Here is a 19503-nt window from a genome sequence, read left to right as displayed (position 1 = left end):
CAATTTAGGCATTGAGCAGACGCCTTATTCCAAAGCGACTTACAATGACCCATGACAGGGATATTCTCCCTGGAGCAACCGAGGGCTAAGTGCCTTCCCTTCCGGTCATCAGCCCACCTCACTATCCATTCGTCCACAAAAAAAAAAAAGAAGAATAATACAAAAAACAAAAGAATAATATATATATTTTTATGAGTTTTATGTGGCGGACGATATTTATTTGTGGCGGCCCGCCACAAATAAATCAATGTACGGGAAACACTGACATAACTGACATAAATGTGAGTACCTGTATGATCGGTGCAGCTCCATGATCTTGTTCTCCATCTCTTTACTCTGATTCGGAGCAAAGCAGAGCTGACTGAGGTAATCTGAGCCACACTCGTCTGCAACAGAGAGAGACCGAAGGGTACGGGAAAGAAGGGTATGACGGGGTATTTTAGAGTACATTAAATTAGGGCATTGGGAGTAGTTACGTCAGAGAAGGGTACTATAGTGCAGTAGAGGGTATTATTGGGTGTAGAAGGGTACTATAGTGCAGAGAGGGTATTATTGGGTGTAGAAGGGTACTATAGTGCAGAGAGGGTATTATTGGGTGTAGAAGGGTACTATAGTGCAGAGAGGGTATTATTGGGTGTAGAAGGGTACTATAGTGCAGAGAGGGTATTATTGGGTGTAGAAGGGTACTATAGTGCAGAGAGGGTATTATTGGGTGTAGAAGGGTACTATAGTGCAGAGAGGGTATTATTGGGTGTAGAAGGGTACTATAGTGTAGTAGAGGGTATTATTGGGTGTAGAAGGGTACTATAGTGTAGTAGAGGGTATTATTGGGTGTAGAAGGGTACTATAGTGCAGAGAGGGTATTATTGGGTGTAGAAGGGTACTATAGTGTAGAGAGGGTATTATTGGGTGTAGAAGGGTACCATAGTGTAGTAGAGGGTAATATAGTGCAGAGAGGGTATTATTGGGTGTAGAAGGGTACTATAGTGCAGAGAGGGTATTATTGGGTGTAGAAGGGTACTATAGTGTAGTAGAGGGTACTATAGTGCAGAGAGGGTATTATTGGGTGTAGAAGGGTACTATAGTGTAGTAGAGGGTACTATAGTGCAGAGAGGGTATTATTGGGTGTAGAAGGGTACTATAGTGCAGAGAGGGTATTATTGGGTGTAGAAGGGTACTATAATGCAGAGAGGGTATTATTGGGTGTAGAAGGGTACTATAGTGTAGTAGAGGGTATTATTGGGTGTAGAAGGGTACTATAGTGCAGAGAGGGTATTATTGGGTGTAGAAGGGTACTATAGTGTAGAGAGGGTATTATTGGGTGTAGAAGGGTACTATAGTGCAGAGAGGGTATTATTGGGTGTAGAAGGGTACTATAGTGCAGAGAGGGTATTATTGGGTGTAGAAGGGTACTATAGTGCAGAGAGGGTATTATTGGGTGTAGAAGGGTACTATAGTGCAGAGAGGGTATTATTGGGTGTAGAAGGGTACTATAGTGCAGAGAGGGTATTATTGGGTGTAGAAGGGTACTATAGTGCAGTAGAGGGTATTATTGGGTGTAGAAGGGTACTATAGTGCAGAGAGGGTATTATTGGGTGTAGAAGGGTACTATAGTGCAGAGAGGGTATTATTGGGTGTAGAAGGGTACTATAGTGCAGAGAGGGTATTATTGGGTGTAGAAGGGTACTATAGTGCAGAGAGGGTATTATTGGGTGTAGAAGGGTACTATAGTGCAGAGAGGGTATTATTGGGTGTAGAAGGGTACTATAGTGCAGAGAGGGTATTATTGGGTGTAGAAGGGTACTATAGTGTAGTAGAGGGTATTATTGGGTGTAGAAGGGTACTATAGTGTAGTAGAGGGTATTATTGGGTGTAGAAGGGTACTATAGTGTAGTAGAGGGTATTATTGGGTGTAGAAGGGTACTATAGTGCAGAGAGGGTATTATTGGGTGTAGAAGGGTACTATAGTGTAGAGAGGGTATTATTGGGTGTAGAAGGGTACCATAGTGTAGTAGAGGGTAATATAGTGCAGAGAGGGTATTATTGGGTGTAGAAGGGTACTATAGTGCAGAGAGGGTATTATTGGGTGTAGAAGGGTACTATAGTGTAGTAGAGGGTACTATAGTGCAGAGAGGGTATTATTGGGTGTAGAAGGGTACTATAGTGTAGTAGAGGGTACTATAGTGCAGAGAGGGTATTATTGGGTGTAGAAGGGTACTATAGTGCAGAGAGGGTATTATTGGGTGTAGAAGGGTACTATAATGCAGAGAGGGTATTATTGGGTGTAGAAGGGTACTATAGTGTAGTAGAGGGTATTATTGGGTGTAGAAGGGTACTATAGTGCAGAGAGGGTATTATTGGGTGTAGAAGGGTACTATAGTGCAGAGAGGGTATTATTGGGTGTAGAAGGGTACTATAGTGTAGAGAGGGTATTATTGGGTGTAGAAGGGTACTATAGTTTAGTAGAGGGTACTATAGTGCAGAGAGGGTATTATTGGGTGTAGAAGGGTACTATAGTGTAGTAGAGGGTACTATAGTGCAGAGAGGGTATTATTGGGTGTAGAAGGGTACTATAGTGTAGTAGAGGGTACTATAGTGCAGAGAGGGTATTATTGGGTGTAGAAGGGTACTATAGTGCATAGAGGGTATTATTGGGTGTAGAAGGGTACTATAGTGTAGAGAGGGTATTATTGGGTGTAGAAGGGTACTATAGTGCAGAGAGGGTATTATTGGGTGTAGAAGGGTACTATAGTGCAGAGAGGGTATTATTGGGTGTAGAAGGGTACTATAGTGCAGAGAGGGTATTATTGGGTGTAGAAGGGTACTATAGTGCAGAGAGGGTATTATTGGGTGTAGAAGGGTACTATAGTGTAGTAGAGGGTACTATAGTGCAGAGAGGGTATTATTGGGTGTAGAAGGGTACTATAGTGCAGAGAGGGTATTATTAGGTGTAGAAGGGTACTATAGTGTAGTAGAGGGTACTATTGGGTGTAGAAGGGTACTATAGTGCAGAGAGGGTATTATTGGGTGTAGAAGGGTACTATAGTGTAGTAGAGGGTACTATAGTGCAGAGAGGGTATTATTGGGTGTAGAAGGGTACTATAGTGTAGAGAGGGTATTATTGGGTGTAGAAGGGTACTATAGTGTAGAGAGGGTATTATTGGGTGTAGAAGGGTACTATAGTGTAGAGAGGGTATTATTGGGTGTAGAAGGGTACTATAGTGTAGAGAGGGTATTATTGGGTGTAGAAGGGTACTATAGTGCAGAGAGGGTATTATTGGGTGTAGAAGGGTACTATAGCGCAGAGAGGGTATTATTGGGTTTAGAAGGGTACTATAGTGTAGAGAGGGTATTATTGGGTGTAGAAGGGTACTATAGTGTAGAGAGGGTATTATTAGGTGTAGAAGGGTACTATAGTGCAGAGAGGGTATTATTGGGTGTAGAAGGGTACTATAGTGTAGAGAGGGTATTATTGGGTGTAGTAGAGGGTAGTATTGGGTGTAGAAGGGTACTATAGTGTAGTAGAGGGTACTATTGGGTGTAGGAGAGGGTAATATTGGGTGTAGGAGAGGGTAATATTGGGTGTAGTAGAGGGTACTATTGGGTGTAGTAGAGGGTACTATAGTGTAGTAGAGGGTATTATAGTGTAGTAGAGGGTAATATTAGGTGTAGTAGAGGGTAATATTGGGTGTAGGAGAGGGTAATATTGGGTGTAGTAGAGGGTACTATTGGGTGTAGGAGAGGGTACTATTGGGTGTAGTAGAGGGTACTATAGTGTAGTAGAGGGTATTATAGTGTAGTAGAGGGTAATATTAGGTGTAGTAGAGGGTAATATTAGGTGTAGTAGAGGGTACTATTGGGTGTAGTTGAGGGTAATATTGGGAGTAGTAGAGGGTATTATTGGGTGTAGTAGAGGGTACTATTGGGTGTAGTTGAGGGTAATATTGGGAGTAGTAGAGGGTATTATTGGGTGTAGTAGAGGGTACTATTGGGTGTAGTAGAGGGTACTATTGGGTGTAGTTGAGGGTAATATTGGGAGTAGTAGAGGGTATTATTGGGTGTAGTAGAGGGTACTATTGGGTGTAGTAGAGGGTACTATTGGGTGTAGTTGAGGGTAATATTGGGAGTAGTAGAGGGTACTATTGGGTGTAGTAGAGGGTACTATTGGGTGTAGTTGAGGGTAATATTGGGAGTAGTAGAGGGTATTATTGGGTGTAGTAGAGGGTAATATTGGGTGTAGTAGAGGGTACTATTGGGTGTAGTAGAGGGTAATATTGGGTGTAGTTGAGGGTAATATTGGGTGTAGTTGAGGGTAATATTGGGTGTAGTAGAGGGTAATATTGGGTGTAGTAGAGGGTACTATTGGGTGTAGTAGAGGGTACTATTGGGTGTAGTAGAGGGTACTATTGGGTGTAGTAGAGGGTAATATTGGGAGTAGTAGAGGGTAATATTGGGAGTAGTAGAGGGTAATATTGGGAGTAGTAGAGGGTAATATTAGGTGTAGTAGAGGGTACTATTGGGTGTAGTAGAGGGTAATATTAGGTGTAGTAGAGGGTACTATTGGGTGTAGTAGAGGGTAATATTAGGTGTAGTAGAGGGTAATATTGGGTGTAGTAGAGGGTACTATTGGGTGTAGTAGAGGGTATTATTGGGTGTAGTTGAGGGTAATATTAGGTGTAGTAGAGGGTACTATTGGGTGTAGTAGAGGGTAATATTTGGTGTAGTAGAGGGTAATATTTGGTGTAGTAGAGGGTACTATTGGGTGTAGTAGAGGGTAATATTTGGTGTAGTAGAGGGTAATATTTGGTGTAGTAGAGGGTAATAGTGGGTGTAGTAGAGGGTACTATTGGGTGTAGTAGAGGGTATTATTGGGTGTAGTTGAGGGTACTATTGGGTGTAGTAGAGGGTAATATTGGGTGTAGTAGAGGGTAATATTTGGTGTAGTAGAGGGTAATATTTGGTGTAGTAGAGGGTACTATTGGGTGTAGTAGAGGGTATTATTGGGTGTAGTTGAGGGTACTATTGGGTGTAGTAGAGGGTAATATTGGGTGTAGTAGAGGGTAATAGTGGGTGTAGTAGAGGGTACTATTGGGTGTAGTAGAGGGTATTATTGGGTGTAGTTGAGGGTACTATTGGGTGTAGTAGAGGGTAATATTGGGTGTAGTAGAGGGTAATAGTGGGTGTAGTAGAGGGTACTATTGGGTGTAGTAGAGGGTAATATTGGGTGTAGTAGAGGGTACTATTGGGTGTAGTAGAGGGTTTTATAGTGTAGTAGAGGGTATTATTGGGTGTAGTAGAGGGTTTTATAGTGTAGTAGAGGGTATTATTGGGTGTAGTAGAGGGTATTATTGGGTTTAGTAGAGGGTACTATTGGGTGTAGTAGAGGGTTTTATAGTGTAGTAGAGGGTAATATTGGGTGTAGTAGAGGGTACTATTGGGTGTAGTAGAGGGTAATATTGGGTGTAGTAGAGGGTAATATTGGGTGTAGTAGAGGGTAATATTGGGTGTAGTAGAGGGTACTATTGGGTGTAGTAGAGGGTTTTATAGTGTAGTAGAGGGTACTATTGGGTGTAGTAGAGGGTATTATTGGGTGTAGTAGAGGGTACTATTGGGTGTAGTAGAGGGTTTTATAGTGTAGTAGAGGGTATTATTGGGTGTAGTAGAGGGTACTATTGGGTGTAGTAGAGGGTACTATTGAGTGTAGTAGAGGGAATTATTGGGTGTAGTAGAGGGTACTATTGGGTGTAGTAGAGGGTTTTATAGTGTAGTAGAGGGTACTATTGGGTGTAGTAGAGGGTATTATTGGGTGTAGTAGAGGGTACTATTGGGTGTAGTAGAGGGTTTTATAGTGTAGTAGAGGGTATTATTGGGTGTAGTAGAGGGTACTATTGGGTGTAGTAGAGGGTACTATTGAGTGTAGTAGAGGGAATTATTGGGTGTAGTAGAGGGTACTATTGGGTTTAGTACAGGGTATTATTGGGTGTAGTTGAGGGTACTATTGGGTTTAGTACAGGGTATTATTGGGTGTAGTTGAGGGTACTATTGGGTGTAGTAGAGGGTACTATTGGGTGTAGTAGAGGGTTTTATAGTGTAGTAGAGGGTACTATTGGGTGTAGTAGAGGGTATTATTGGGTGTAGTAGAGGGTACTATTGGGTGTAGTAGAGGGTTTTATAGTGTAGTAGAGGGTATTATTGGGTGTAGTAGAGGGTACTATTGGGTGTAGTAGAGGGTACTATTGAGTGTAGTAGAGGGAATTATTGGGTGTAGTAGAGGGTAATATTGGGTTTAGTACAGGGTATTATTGGGTGTAGTTGAGGGTACTATTGGGTTTAGTACAGGGTATTATTGGGTGTAGTAGAGGGTACTATTGGGTGTAGTAGAGGGAATTATTGGGTGTAGCAGAGGGTACTATTGGGCGTAGTAGAGGGTATTATTGGGTGTAGTAGAGGGTACTATTGGGTGTAGTAGAGGGAATTATTGGGTGTAGTAGATGGTACTATTGGGTGTAGTAGAGGGAATTATTGGGTGTAGTAGATGGTACTATTGGGTGTAGTAGATGGTACTATTGGGTGTAGTAGATGGTACTATTGGGTGTAGTAGAGGGTATTATTGGGTGTAGTAGAGGGAATTATTGGGTGTAGTAGAGGGAATTATTGGGTGTAGTAGAGGGTACTATTGGGTGTAGTAGAGGGTACTATTGGGTGTAGTAGAGGGTACTATTGGGTGTAGTAGATGGTACTATTGGGTGTAGTAGAGGGAATTATTGGGTGTAGTAGATGGTACTATTGGGTGTAGTAGATGGTACTATTGGGTGTAGTAGATGGTACTATTGGGTGTAGTAGAGGGTATTATTGGGTGTAGTAGAGGGAATTATTGGGTGTAGTAGAGGGAATTATTGGGTGTAGTAGAGGGTACTATTGGGTGTAGTAGAGGGTACTATTGGGTGTAGTAGAGGGTACTATTGGGTGTAGTAGATGGTACTATTGGGTGTAGTAGAGGGTATTATTGGGTGTAGTAGAGGGTACTATTGGGTGTAGTAGAGGGTATTATTGGGTGTAGTAGAGGGTACTATTGGGTGTAGTAGAGGGTATTATTGGGTGTAGTAGAGGGTACTATTATGTGTAGTTGAGGGTACTATTCGGTGTAGTAGAGGGTACTATTCGGCGTAGTAGAGGGTATTATTGGGTGCAGTAGAGGGTATTATTGGGTTTAGTAGAGGGTATTATTGGGTGTAGTAGAGGGTATTATTGGGTGTAGTAGAGGGTACTATTGGGTGTAGTAGAGGGTATTATTGGGTGTAGTAGAGGGTACTATTATGTGTAGTTGAGGGTACTATTCGGTGTAGTAGAGGGTACTATTAGGTGTAGTAGAGGGTATTATTGGGTGTAGTAGAGGGTATTATTGGGTTTAGTAGAGGGTACTATTGGGTGTAGTAGAGGGTACTATTGGGTGTAGTAGAGGATATTATTGGGTGTAGTAGGGTACTATAGTGCAGAGAGGGTGTTACCCGGGTCGTAGTCCCCGAGCTCTGATTGGACGGTGTAGGAGCCCAGGACAGTGTGAGTGGCGAACGAACACGGGAGACGACCGGACACTATATCCTGTTGGAGCTGGAGGCACAGGAAGTACCTGCAAACAGACAGGAAGTCAGCATCTCTGGTCTCAGGTGTACAGACAGGTGAGGAGATAAAGCTTTGATTGACAGGTGAGAGGACCTACCTGGTGATGTCTTCAGACAGCTGGGCGGGGTCAGCCGGGTAAAACTTAACGTTGAAGCTGAAGTTCCAGGGAACACCTGACAGACCACGAGAAGGGATCATTTACACCTGTTACTGTAAAACTGTAATAACTAAGTCTTTAGTTTCTGTCAGGATGAAAAAAAAATGGCTGCTGACCTCTGACCTGCTTCTTCATCTCCTTATTCGGGTCCAACCAGTTCTGTCAGAGAGGAAGTGAGACAGACAGACAGGCAGATAGACCGGTAGACAGATATCAGACAGGAAGTGAGACACACAGGTGTAGAGACAGAAAGTTGAACAGGCAAATGGACAGGTAGACAGTCAGACAGACAGGTGTAGAGTTAGACAGACAGACAGACAGGTATCAGTCAGACAGACAGGTGTCAGACAGACAGAAAGACAGACAGGTGTAGAGTAAGACAGACAGACAGGGGTAGAGTCAGACAGACAGACAGATATGTGTCAGACAGACAGGTGTAGAGTCAGACAGACAGTCAGTCAGTCAGATAGTCAGTCAGTCAGACAGTCAGTCAGACAGACAGACAGACAGACAGGTGTAGAGTCAGTCAGACAGTCAGTCAGTCAGACAGACAGACAGACAGACCGACAGACAGACAGGTGTAGAGTCATTCAGACAGTCAGTCAGTCAGTCAGTCAGACAGACAGACAGACAGGTGTAGAGTCAGTCAGACAGTCAGTCAGTCAGTCAGACAGACAGACAGACAGGTGTAGAGTCAGTCAGACAGTCAGTCAGACCGACAGACAGACAGACAGACAGACAGACAGACAGTCAGTCAGTCAGTCAGACAGTCAGTCAGTCAGACAGTCAGTCAGTCAGTCAGACAGACAGACAGACAGACAGACAGGTGTAGAGTCAGTCAGACAGTCAGTCAGTCAGTCAGACCAACAGACAGACAGACAGACAGACAGACAGTCAGTCAGTCAGACAGTCAGTCAGTCAGACAGACAGACAGACAGACAGACAGACAGACAGATACCTTGTTGTTGTCTGCGTCTCTGTAGCTCAGGCTGAAGTAGTCTCTCTCCAGCAGGTTCACGTGTTCACAAACCTGATCGAACAGCTGAGCGCCACGCCCGCGCTTCTGCACAACATCATTATATTTATAGTTATATGGGAACAGTGATTAAATGTGAACAGTAGTTATATCTGAAAAGTAGTTATATCTGAACAGTAGTTATATATGAACAGTAGTTATATCTGAACAGTAGTTATATATGAACAATAGTTATATATGAACAATAGTTATATGTGAACAGTAGTTATATATGAACAGTAGTTATATATGAACAGTAGTTATATATGAACAGTAGTTATATGTGAACAATAGTTATATATGAACAGTAGTTATATATGAACAGTAGTTATATGTGAACAGTAGTTATATGTGAACAGTAGTTATATATGAACAGTAGTTATATATGAACAATAGTTATATATGAACAGTAGTTATATGTGAACAGTAGTTATATATGAACAGTAGTTATATATGAACAATAGTTATATATGAACAGTAGTTATATGTGAACAGTAGTTATATGTGAAAAGTAGTTATATATGAACAATAGTTATATATGAACAGTAGTTATATGTGAACAATAGTTATATATGAACAGTAGTTATATATGAACAGTAGTTATATATGAACAGTAGTTATATGTGAACAGTAGTTATATATGAACAGTAGTTATATATGAACAGTAGTTATATGTGAACAGTAGTTATATATGAACAGTAGTTATATATGAACAATAGTTATATATGAACAGTAGTTATATGTGAACAGTAGTTATATATGAACAGTAGTTATATATGAACAATAGTTATATATGAACAGTAGTTATATGTGAACAGTAGTTATATATGAACAGTAGTTATATGTGAACAGTAGTTATATATGAACAGTAGTTATATATGAACAATAGTTATATATGAACAGTAGTTATATGTGAACAGTAGTTATATATGAACAGTAGTTATATGTGAACAGTAGTTATATCTGAACAGTAGTTATATATGAACAGTAGTTATATATGAACAGTAGTTATATGTGAACAGTAGTTATATATGAACAGTAGTTATATCTGAACAGTAGTTATATATGAACAGTAGTTATATATGAACAGTAGTTATATGTGAACAGTAGTTATATATGAACAGTAGTTATATGTGAACAGTAGTTATATATGAACAGTAGTTATATGTGAACAGTAGTTATATATGAACAGTAGTTATATGTGAACAGTAGTTATATATGAACAGTAGTTATATGTGAACAGTAGTTATATATGAACAGTAGTTATATCTGAACAGTAGTTATATATGAACAGTAGTTATATATGAACAGTAGTTATATGTGAACAGTAGTTATATATGAACAGTAGTTATATGTGAACAGTAGTTATATATGAACAGTAGTTATATATGAACAATAGTTATATATGAACAGTAGTTATATGTGAACAGTAGTTATATATGAACAGTAGTTATATGTGAACAGTAGTTATATCTGAACAGTAGTTATATATGAACAGTAGTTATATATGAACAGTAGTTATATGTGAACAGTAGTTATATATGAACAGTAGTTATATGTGAACAGTAGTTATATCTGAACAATAGTTATATATGAACAGTAGTTATATATGAACAGTAGTTATATATGAACAGTAGTTATATGGGAACAGTAGTTATATCTGAACAGTAGTTATATATGAACAATAGTTATATATGAACAGTAGTTATATGGGAACAGTAGTTATATATGAACAGTAGTTATATATGAACAGTAGTTATATGTGAACAGTAGTTATATATGAACAGTAGTTATATATGAACAATAGTTATATATGAACAGTAGTTATATGTGAACAGTAGTTATATGTGAAAAGTAGTTATATATGAACAGTAGTTATATATGAACAGTAGTTATATATGAACAGTAGTTATATATGAACAGTAGTTATATATGAACAGTAGTTATATATGAACAGTAGTTATATATGAACAGTAGTTATATGTGAACAGTAGTTATATATGAACAGTAGTTATATATGAACAATAGTTATATATGAACAGTAGTTATATGTGAACAGTAGTTATATGTGAAAAGTAGTTATATATGAACAGTAGTTATATATGAACAGTAGTTATATATGAACAGTAGTTATATATGAACAGTAGTTATATATGAACAGTAGTTATATATGAACAGTAGTTATATGTGAACAGTAGTTATATGGGAACAGTAGTTATATGGGAACAGTAGTTATATATGAACAATAGTTATATGTGAAAAGTAGTTATATATGAACAATAGTTATATATGAACAGTAGTTATATATGAACAGTAGTTATATATGAACAGTAGTTATATGGGAACAGTAGTTATATCTGAACAGTAGTTATATATGAACAATAGTTATATATGAACAGTAGTTATATGTGAACAGTAGTTATATGTGAAAAGTAGTTATATATGAACAATAGTTATATATGAACAGTAGTTATATATGAACAGTAGTTATATATGAACAGTAGTTATATATGAACAGTAGTTATATATGAACAGTAGTTATATATGAACAGTAGTTATATATGAACAGTAGTTATATGTGAACAGTAGTTATATATGAACAGTAGTTATATGGGAACAGTAGTTATATATGAACAATAGTTATATCTGAACAGTAGTTATATATGAAAAGTAGTTATATCTGAACAGTAGTTATATATGAACAGTAGTTATATCTGAACAGTAGTTATATATGAACAATAGTTATATGGGAACAGTAGTTATATATGAACAGTAGTTATATCTGAACAGTAGTTATATATGAACAATAGTTATATCTGAACAGTAGTTATATGTGAACAGTAGTTATATGGGAACAGTAGTTATATATGAACAGTAGTTATATATGAAAAGTAGTTATATATGAACAATAGTTATATCTGAACAGTAGTTATATGTGAACAGTAGTTATATGGGAACAGTAGTTATATATGAACAGTAGTTATATATGAAAAGTAGTTATATCTGAACAGTAGTTATATCTGAACAGTAGTTATATCTGAACAGTAGTTATATATGAACAGTAGTTATATATGAACAGTAGTTATATCTGAACAGTAGTTATATATGAAAAGTAGTTATATCTGAACAGTAGTTATATCTGAACAGTAGTTATATATGAACAGTAGTTATATATGAACAGTAGTTATATCTGAACAGTAGTTATATCTGAACAGTAGTTATATCTGAACAGTAGTTATATATGAACAATAGTTATATCTGAACAGTAGTTATATGTGAACAGTAGTTATATGGGAACAGTAGTTATATATGAACAGTAGTTATATATGAAAAGTAGTTATATCTGAACAGTAGTTATATATGAAAAGTAGTTATATCTGAACAGTAGTTATATCTGAACAGTAGTTATATATGAACAGTAGTTATATATGAACAGTAGTTATATCTGAACAGTAGTTATATCTGAACAGTAGTTATATCTGAACAGTAGTTATATATGAACAATAGTTATATCTGAACAGTAGTTATATGTGAACAGTAGTTATATGGGAACAGTAGTTATATATGAACAGTAGTTATATATGAAAAGTAGTTATATCTGAACAGTAGTTAAATATGAACAGTAGTTATATCTGAACAGTAGTTATATATGAACAATAGTTATATCTGAACAGTAGTTATATCTGAACAGTAGTTATATGTGAACAGTAGTTATATCTGAACAGTAGTTATATGGGAACAGTAGTTATATATGAACAATAGTTATATCTGAACAGTAGTTATATGTGAACAGTAGTTATATGTGAACAGTAGTTATATGGGAACAGTAGTTATATCTGAACAGTAGTTATATCTGAACAGTAGTTATATCTGAACAGTAGTTATATGTGAACAGTAGTTATATGGGAACAGTAGTTATATATGAACAGTAGTTATATATGAAAAGTAGTTATATCTGAACAGTAGTTATATATGAACAGTAGTTATATATGAAAAGTAGTTATATCTGAACAGTAGTTATATATGAAAAGTAGTTATATCTGAACAGTAGTTATATATGAACAGTAGTTATATATGAAAAGTAGTTATATCTGAACAGTAGTTATATATGAACAGTAGTTATATGTGAAAAGTAGTTATATATGAACAGTAGTTATATATGAACAGTAGTTATATATGAAAAGTAGTTATATCTGAACAATAGTTATATATGAACAGTAGTTATATATGAAAAGTAGTTATATATGAACAGTAGTTATATATGAACAGTAGTTATATATGAAAAGTAGTTATATCTGAACAGTAGTTATATATGAACAGTAGTTATATATGAAAAGTAGTTATATCTGAACAGTAGTTATATATGAACAGTAGTTATATGGGAACAGTAGTTATATCTGAACAGTAGTTATATCTGAACAGTAGTTATATATGAACAGTAGTTATATATGAACAGTAGTTATATATGAAAAGTAGTTATATCTGAACAGTAGTTATATATGAACAGTAGTTATATATGAAAAGTAGTTATATCTGAACAGTAGTTATATATGAACAGTAGTTATATATGAACAGTAGTTATATCTGAACAGTAGTTATATGTGAACAGTAGTTATATGGGAACAGTAGTTATATATGAACAGTAGTTATATATGAAAAGTAGTTATATCTGAACAGTAGTTATATATGAACAGTAGTTATATGTGAACAGTAGTTATATCTGAACAGTAGTTATATATGAACAATAGTTATATCTGAACAGTAGTTATATGTGAACAGTAGTTATATGTGAACAGTAGTTATATATGAACAATAGTTATATGGGAACAGTAGTTATATGTGAACAGTAGTTATATGGGAACAGTAGTTATATATGAACAGTAGTTATATATGAACAGTAGTTATATATGAAAAGTAGTTATATCTGAACAGTAGTTATATATGAACAGTAGTTATATATGAACAGTAGTTATATGTGAAAAGTAGTTATATATGAACAATAGTTATATCTGAACAGTAGTTATATGTGAACAGTAGTTATATGTGAAAAGTAGTTATATATGAACAATAGTTATATATGAACAGTAGTTATATGTGAACAGTAGTTATATGTGAAAAGTAGTTATATATGAACAATAGTTATATCTGAACAGTAGTTATATGGGAACAGTAGTTATATGGGAACAGTAGTTATATATGAACAGTAGTTATATATGAACAGTAGTTATATATGAACAGTAGTTATATATGAACAGTAGTTATATATGAACAATAGTTATATATGAACAGTAGTTATATGTGAAAAGTAGTTATATATGAACAATAGTTATATCTGAACAGTAGTTATATATGAACAGTAGTTATATGTGAACAGTAGTTATATGGGAACAGTAGTTATATGGGAACAGTAGTTATATATGAACAGTAGTTATATGGGAACAGTAGTTATATGGGAACAGTAGTTATATCTGAACAGTAGTTATATATGAACAGTAGTTATATGTGAAAAGTAGTTATATATGAACAATAGTTATATCTGAACAGTAGTTATATATGAAAAGTAGTTATATCTGAACAGTAGTTATATATGAACAGTAGTTATATGGGAACAGTAGTTATATATGAACAGTAGTTATATCTGAACAGTAGTTATATATGAACAATAGTTATATCTGAACAGTAGTTATATCTGAACAGTAGTTATATATGAACAATAGTTATATGGGAACAGTAGTTATATATGAACAGTAGTTATATATGAACAGTAGTTATATATGAACAATAGTTATATCTGAACAGTAGTTATATATGAACAATAGTTATATGGGAACAGTAGTTATATATGAACAGTAGTTATATATGAACAGTAGTTATATATGAACAATAGTTATATCTGAACAGTAGTTATATATGAACAATAGTTATATGGGAACAGTAGTTATATATGAACAGTAGTTATATATGAACAGTAGTTATATATGAACACTAGTTATATATGAACAGTAGTTATATGGGAACAGTAGTTACATGGGAACATTAGTTATATGGGAACAGTAGTTATATGTGAACAGTAGTTATATATGAACACTAGTTATATGTGAACAGTAGTTACATGGGAACATTAGTTATATGGGAACAGTAGTTATATGTGAACAGTAGTTACGTATATGTAAATAAACAGAGATGTGAACCCTGTCTCACCTCCACGGTGCAGGTGAACTCGGACCCGTCGAGCAGCGCCACGCGGCTCTGCATCGTCCTGAAGCTCAGCGCCCGGCCAGGTGAGCGAGAGATGCTCGACGACAGGTGACTCGTCGAGTCCTCGGCCAATGAGCTTTGAGCTTGGCTCTGTGAGAGACGCAGGAAGTGATGTCACAATCCCAACGCAGGAAGTGATGTCACAATCCCGATGAATAATCTGTGTATTTAATTAATAATGTTACCTGTTTGGGCGTGGAGTGGGCGGCGGCTTCAGGGAAAGACTCCGCCTCCTCTCTGGCCTCCTGAGGCTCACCTGTCTCTGTCGTCATGGTGACCTGAGAGCACACAGAGCAGGAAGCTGATAGGCTGTCGGGAAACAGTGCATTACGCTGTGTGGAGTATAATATGTAGTATGTAAGGATGTGTTATGTTAGCATGTAGGACATTAGCATGTAGCACATTAGCATGTAGCACATTGTAGTATGTAGCACATTATCATGTAGTACGTAGCACATTAGCATAATAGTACATTGGCATGTAGGACATTAGCATGTAGCACATTATCATGTAGTACGTAGCACATTAGCATAATAGTACATTGGCATGTAGGACATTAGCATGTAGCACATTATCATGTAGTACGTAGCACATTAGCATAATAGTACATTGGCATGTAGGACATTAGCATGTAGGACATTAGCATGTAGGACATTAGCATGTAGCACATTAGCATGTAGCACATTAGCATGTAGCACATTAGCATGTAGCACATTAGTATGTAGCACATTAGCATGTAGGACATTAGCATGTAGCACATTAGCATGTAGCACATTAGCATGTAGCACATTAGCATGTAGCACATTAGCATGTAGCACATTAGCATGTAGCACATTAGCATGTAGCACATTAGCATGTAGGACATTAGCATGTAGCACATTAGCATGTAGGACATTAGCATGTAGCACATTAGCATGTAGCACATTAGCATGTAGCACGTAGCATGTAGTACGTAGCACATTAGTATGTAGCACATTAGCATGTAGGACATTAGCATGTAGCACATTAGCATGTAGCACATTAGTATGTAGCACATTAGCATGTAGGACATTAGCATGTAGCACATTAGCATGTAGCACATTAGCATGTAGCACATTAGCATGTAGGACATTAGCATGTAGCACATTAGCATGTAGCACATTAGCATGTAGCACATTAGCATGTAGCACATTAGCATGTAGCACATTAGTATGTAGCACATTAGCATGTAGGACATTAGCATGTAGCACATTAGCATGTAGCACATTAGCATGTAGCACATTAGCATGTAGGACATTAGCATGTAGCACATTAGCATGTAGCACATTAGTATGTAGCACATTAGCATGTAGCACATTAGCATGTAGCACATTAGCATGTAGGACATTAGCATGTAGCACATTAGCATGTAGCACATTAGCATGTAGCACATTAGCATGTAGCACATTAGCATGTAGCACATTAGCATGTAGTACGTAGCACATTAGTATGTAGCACATTAGCATGTAGGACATTAGCATGTAGCACATTAGCATGTAGCACATTAGCATGTAGCACATTAGTATGTAGCACATTAGCATGTAGGACATTAGCATGTAGCACATTAGCATGTAGCACATTAGTATGTAGCACATTAGCATGTAGGACATTAGCATGTAGCACATTAGTATGTAGCACATTAGCATGTAGTACGTAGCACATTAGTATGTAGCACATTAGCATGTAGCACATTAGTACGTAGCACATTAGCATGTAGCACATTAGCATGTAGCACATTAGTATGTAGCACATTAGTATGTAGCACATTAGTATGTAGCACATTAGCATGTAGCACATTAGTACGTAGCACATTAGCATGTAGCACATTAGCATGTAGCACATTAGTATGTAGCACATTAGCATGTAGCACATTAGTACGTAGCACATTAGTATGTAGCACATTAGCATGTAGTACGTAGCACATTAGCATGTAGCACATTAGCATGTAGGACATTAGCATGTAGCACATTAGCATGTAGCACATTAGCATGTAGCACATTAGCATGTAGCACATTAGCATGTAGCACATTAGCATGTAGCACATTAGCATGTAGGACATTAGCATGTAGCACATTAGCATGTAGCACATTAGCATGTAGCACATTAGCATGTAGGACATTAGCATGTAGCACATTAGCATGTAGCACATTAGCATGTAGCACATTAGCATGTAGCACATTAGCATGTAGCACATTAGCATGTAGGACATTAGCATGTAGCACATTAGCATGTAGCACATTAGTATGTAGCACATTAGCATGTAGCACATTAGCATGTAGCACATTAGCATGTAGCACATTAGTATGTAGCACATTAGCATGTAGCACATTAGCATGTAGCACATTAGTACGTAGCACATTAGCATGTAGTACGTAGCACATTAGTATGTAGCACATTAGCATGTAGGACATTAGCATGTAGCACATTAGCATGTAGCACATTAGTACGTAGCACATTAGCATGTAGTACGTAGCACATTAGTATGTAGCACATTAGCATGTAGGACATTAGCATGTAGCACATTAGCATGTAGCACATTAGTACGTAGCACATTAGTATGTAGCACATTAGCATGTAGCACATTAGCATGTAGCACATTAGTATGTAGCACATTAGCATGTAGGACATTAGCATGTAGCACATTAGCATGTAGCACATTAGTACGTAGCACATTAGTATGTAGCACATTAGCATGTAGTACTGAGTGGTATTTGACAGCAGCATCAGTCACTGTCTGATGATGTCATCACCCTGAGCCCATGGTTACCATCTGCTGACCTCCTGAGTGGTTGATATCAGTCACATGATGATGATGCAGCTCATTACATATTCAGATATATTTACATATCATTAACATCACATGATTGTTAATAATTATAACGCTGTTCACACCAGCCTGGGGATTCACTGTAAACTCATACAATACATTATAATAATACAAATAATAATCATTACAAATAAATACAAATAATAATAATACAGTAATAATAATAATAATAATGATCATTAAAGATAATAACAATAACACATTTCCCGGTGTTTTCTCATGTGTTTGATTAAAACACGATTAAAAAATGTTTCTCTCAATATTTATAATAATAATTTATCTTTATTTTTACTTTTATCATTTTAGAATTCTTATAAATCTAATCTAATGTTTAAATATATAAAGTTGTTTTTTTCTGTGAAAGTGAGTTATACTTAATGTTGTTATTAAAGGATATTTAGGAATGGTTTTAATCTTTATAATATTATAAATCAGAGATGCGGTGTCTTTGTCCTGCAGCAGGAAACACCCCGCTGCAACACACACACACACACACACACACACACACACACACACACACACACACACACACACACACACACACACACACACACACACACACACACACAGAGCTGCAGTGTGATGAGGCAGAATTGATGCTCAGTGTGCTGCATAGTAACCTGTAGTAACTGCAGTAATAATATATAATACATGTTATATATACTAATACAATAACTATGATCACTTTATCAGGTAGTAATAAAACACGTTCATCCAGCATCAGCAGAATTTACCTGTCCTCGTGCAGGACGCTCGCCCTCTTCCTCCCGGTAACGGACCCTTTTTTTTAACGTCAAAAGCAGTACGTCACGACGCACAGCAGCTGCGGAGCTGTGACGTCCCGACGCACGGTGCGTAAACAGCTGTTCTATTTATTTGTAATATTTCCACTACAGGTTAACTGGGAGCAGCGAAAGCGAAACTGTGCAAGAGTTTACTAAAGAACATATCTGTGTGTGTGTGTGTGTGTGTGTGTGTGTGTGTGTGTGTGTGTGTGTGTGTGTGTGTGTGTGTGTGTGTGTGTGTGTGTGTGTGTGTGTGTGTGTGTGTGTGTGTGTGTGCGTGTGTTACTCACCAGGAAGTGATTTATGCCGACAGGAAGAAGAAGAACAAGTAGAAATACAAAAGTACAATATTAATTATTATAATTAAAGAAGGCTATATTTTAAACACTGTACTTCATGCAGATAAATAAGACACCTCACACTGACAGGAAGTGTGAGATCACTGACACACTTAGTCTGAAACTCTACCTGTAGTGTGTGTGTGTGTGTGTGTGTGTGTGTGTGTGTGTGTGTGTGTTACTCACCAGGAAGTGATTTATGCCGACAGGAAGAAGAAGAACAAGTTAATTTGATTCCAAACTTGAGCTTTTAAAGATTTTACATGACATGTCATTTGTTAGACACTTTTATCCAAAGCGACTAACTCAATACTGTTGACAATCCCCAAAGGAGCGGTTTCGGGTGAAGTGTCTCAGAGACACAATGACATGCTGACTGCAGTGGGTCTCGAACTTGCTATCCCCAGATTCGAAGTCCAGTTCACTATCCACTGAGCCACAGCCTCCTTTTTTTAGTATGTTATGATATTAATGTCATGGAG

General features: G+C 37.0%; 1 protein-coding gene across 9 annotated transcripts in view; it reads right to left on the bottom strand.

The window, feature by feature from the left end:
* Window positions 1–18741, bottom strand: part of LOC307027276 (protein 4.1-like) — a 45062-nt gene extending 26321 nt beyond the window's left edge. For all 9 annotated transcript variants that reach the window (XM_079695492.1, XM_079695486.1, XM_079695490.1 and 6 more), the window contains exons 1-8: window positions 18633–18741; window positions 15239–15331; window positions 14997–15143; window positions 8739–8843; window positions 7897–7939; window positions 7721–7796; window positions 7509–7630; window positions 290–386 (exon numbers count right to left, since the gene is read on the bottom strand). In XM_079695492.1, coding sequence (XP_079551618.1) covers window positions 290–386; window positions 7509–7630; window positions 7721–7796; window positions 7897–7939; window positions 8739–8843; window positions 14997–15143; window positions 15239–15325 — 677 coding nt within the window. In that variant the 5' untranslated portion in view covers window positions 15326–15331; window positions 18633–18741. The remainder of the gene's footprint in view (window positions 1–289; window positions 387–7508; window positions 7631–7720; window positions 7797–7896; window positions 7940–8738; window positions 8844–14996; window positions 15144–15238; window positions 15332–18632) is intronic.
* Window positions 18742–19503: the final 762 nt, after the last annotated feature.

The sequence above is a fragment of the Notothenia rossii genome, assembly GCF_949606895.1.
Source record: "Notothenia rossii genome assembly, contig: scaffold_84, whole genome shotgun sequence".
Taxonomy (NCBI): Eukaryota; Metazoa; Chordata; class Actinopteri; order Perciformes; family Nototheniidae; genus Notothenia; species Notothenia rossii.
The sequence above is the reverse complement of the archived record's forward strand: the minus strand, read 5'-3'. Positions and strand labels throughout refer to the sequence as shown.